This window comes from Dromiciops gliroides, chromosome 1 (genome assembly GCF_019393635.1).
Source record: "Dromiciops gliroides isolate mDroGli1 chromosome 1, mDroGli1.pri, whole genome shotgun sequence".
Classification (NCBI taxonomy): domain Eukaryota; kingdom Metazoa; phylum Chordata; class Mammalia; order Microbiotheria; family Microbiotheriidae; genus Dromiciops; species Dromiciops gliroides.
This window is the reverse complement of record NC_057861.1, coordinates 657,511,957-657,513,296: the sequence shown is the minus strand read 5'-3', so window position 1 is coordinate 657,513,296 and position 1,340 is coordinate 657,511,957. Positions and strand designations below refer to the sequence as shown.

The 1,340-nt window shown below is 42.5% G+C and overlaps 1 protein-coding gene across 1 annotated transcript; it reads right to left on the bottom strand.

Annotated features, from left to right (window-relative positions):
* Window positions 1-499: 499 nt before the first annotated feature.
* Window positions 500-1,063, bottom strand: LOC122737223 (high affinity copper uptake protein 1-like). Its single transcript, XM_043979691.1, has one exon. The coding sequence runs from the start codon at window positions 1,061-1,063 to the stop codon at window positions 500-502; it is 564 nt and encodes a 187-aa protein (XP_043835626.1).
* Window positions 1,064-1,340: the final 277 nt, after the last annotated feature.

Sequence of the window (1,340 nt, the reverse complement as noted above, 5' to 3'; positions counted from 1 at the left end):
GACTGTTGCTATTCAAGGGAATACATCTTTATGCTGTTGCACCTTTATTCAACTTGTACATCCTTCAGATTCTCAGAACGCCATGTATCACATCACACACCTTGGCAAAGGCACACCCTATTTCCCCACTCAGTCCAAAAACTGGGAGATGTTCTAGTGTTATTGGTGGGTAGGAGTTTCCCACGACCACCTAGGACCCAGAATTTACAATCCACAAAATTATAACAAAACAAGAGATTAAAAAGGGAAGTATGTGATCAAGAAATTACAACAAAAGGTTACTTTGATTAGGAGAACTGAGGATCTCAGCCTAATAGCAGAAATCAACATTTTGGGGAGGGCACCATCCAGCTTGGAGGTTAGTAGGCAAACCTCCTTGATTTGCAAGTGTTGGGAGGCAGGGGGTCATGGAGGGTTCAAAGGGAGAACTTAAAAATTTGCTCCCAGTCCCCAGCTGCTTCCCATTGTGGTAAATAAGGCCACATTCTAGAGTCTGGCATTAATGGCAGTGCTCTGTTATGTCCACTACTACTGCCTTCTTCCAGCTAAAGAGAAAGTAGCCAGTTTCAGCTCCTGCTGCTACTGTGATGCAGAGGTATGCATTGTAGGTCATAAAGATAAGCATAAGGAAGTAGCTGATGACCACCTGGATAACATGTAGTACTGTCTGCAGAAAGTGAGGTAAACTTAGCATCTGTTGCCCAACAGTTTTGTGTGTTTGCATAAGGATGGTTCCATTTGGCCCTGGGACTGGCATGGAGTTGTAACGAATGCTGACCTGGGACTTACGCAGCAAGCTTTCCTGGACTATCTTGAGGCCTTCATAGAACATGGCTAACAAAAAGATAGCCACAAATGCCCCAGCCATTTCCCCAGGTGTATTGATCACTAATCCAGAAAACAACACTTCTACATTCTTATATCCAAAATAGGTCATAGGCATCATCATGTGTCCTCCTCCTCCCCCACCATGAGCATGAGAGTCTGTAGGTGAATGATGGTGGGGCATCATAGTGGTAGTTTCTTCCATATGGTGCATTCCGTGATGGTGTTCGTGGTTCATCTTGCTAGGAAAGGTGAAACAGTGAACTCCTCTCAGATAATAATTTGGCAGTTGGGTACTTTTAGCTGGTTTCTTTCACCTGAATTGATCTCAGAAACACCTGGCTCAGTCAGCTTCTTCCAGGATAAAACCTCTGAGAGATCCAAATGCCACCAAAAGCTACTCGGTAAAAGTTTTCTTTTATTCCAAAAAAAAAAAAAGTTTGCTTTGAGACTGTGTTGTGCTTTATCTTGTATTTAAATATGTTCTGATTTTTCACAAAAGTAATTGTATACTA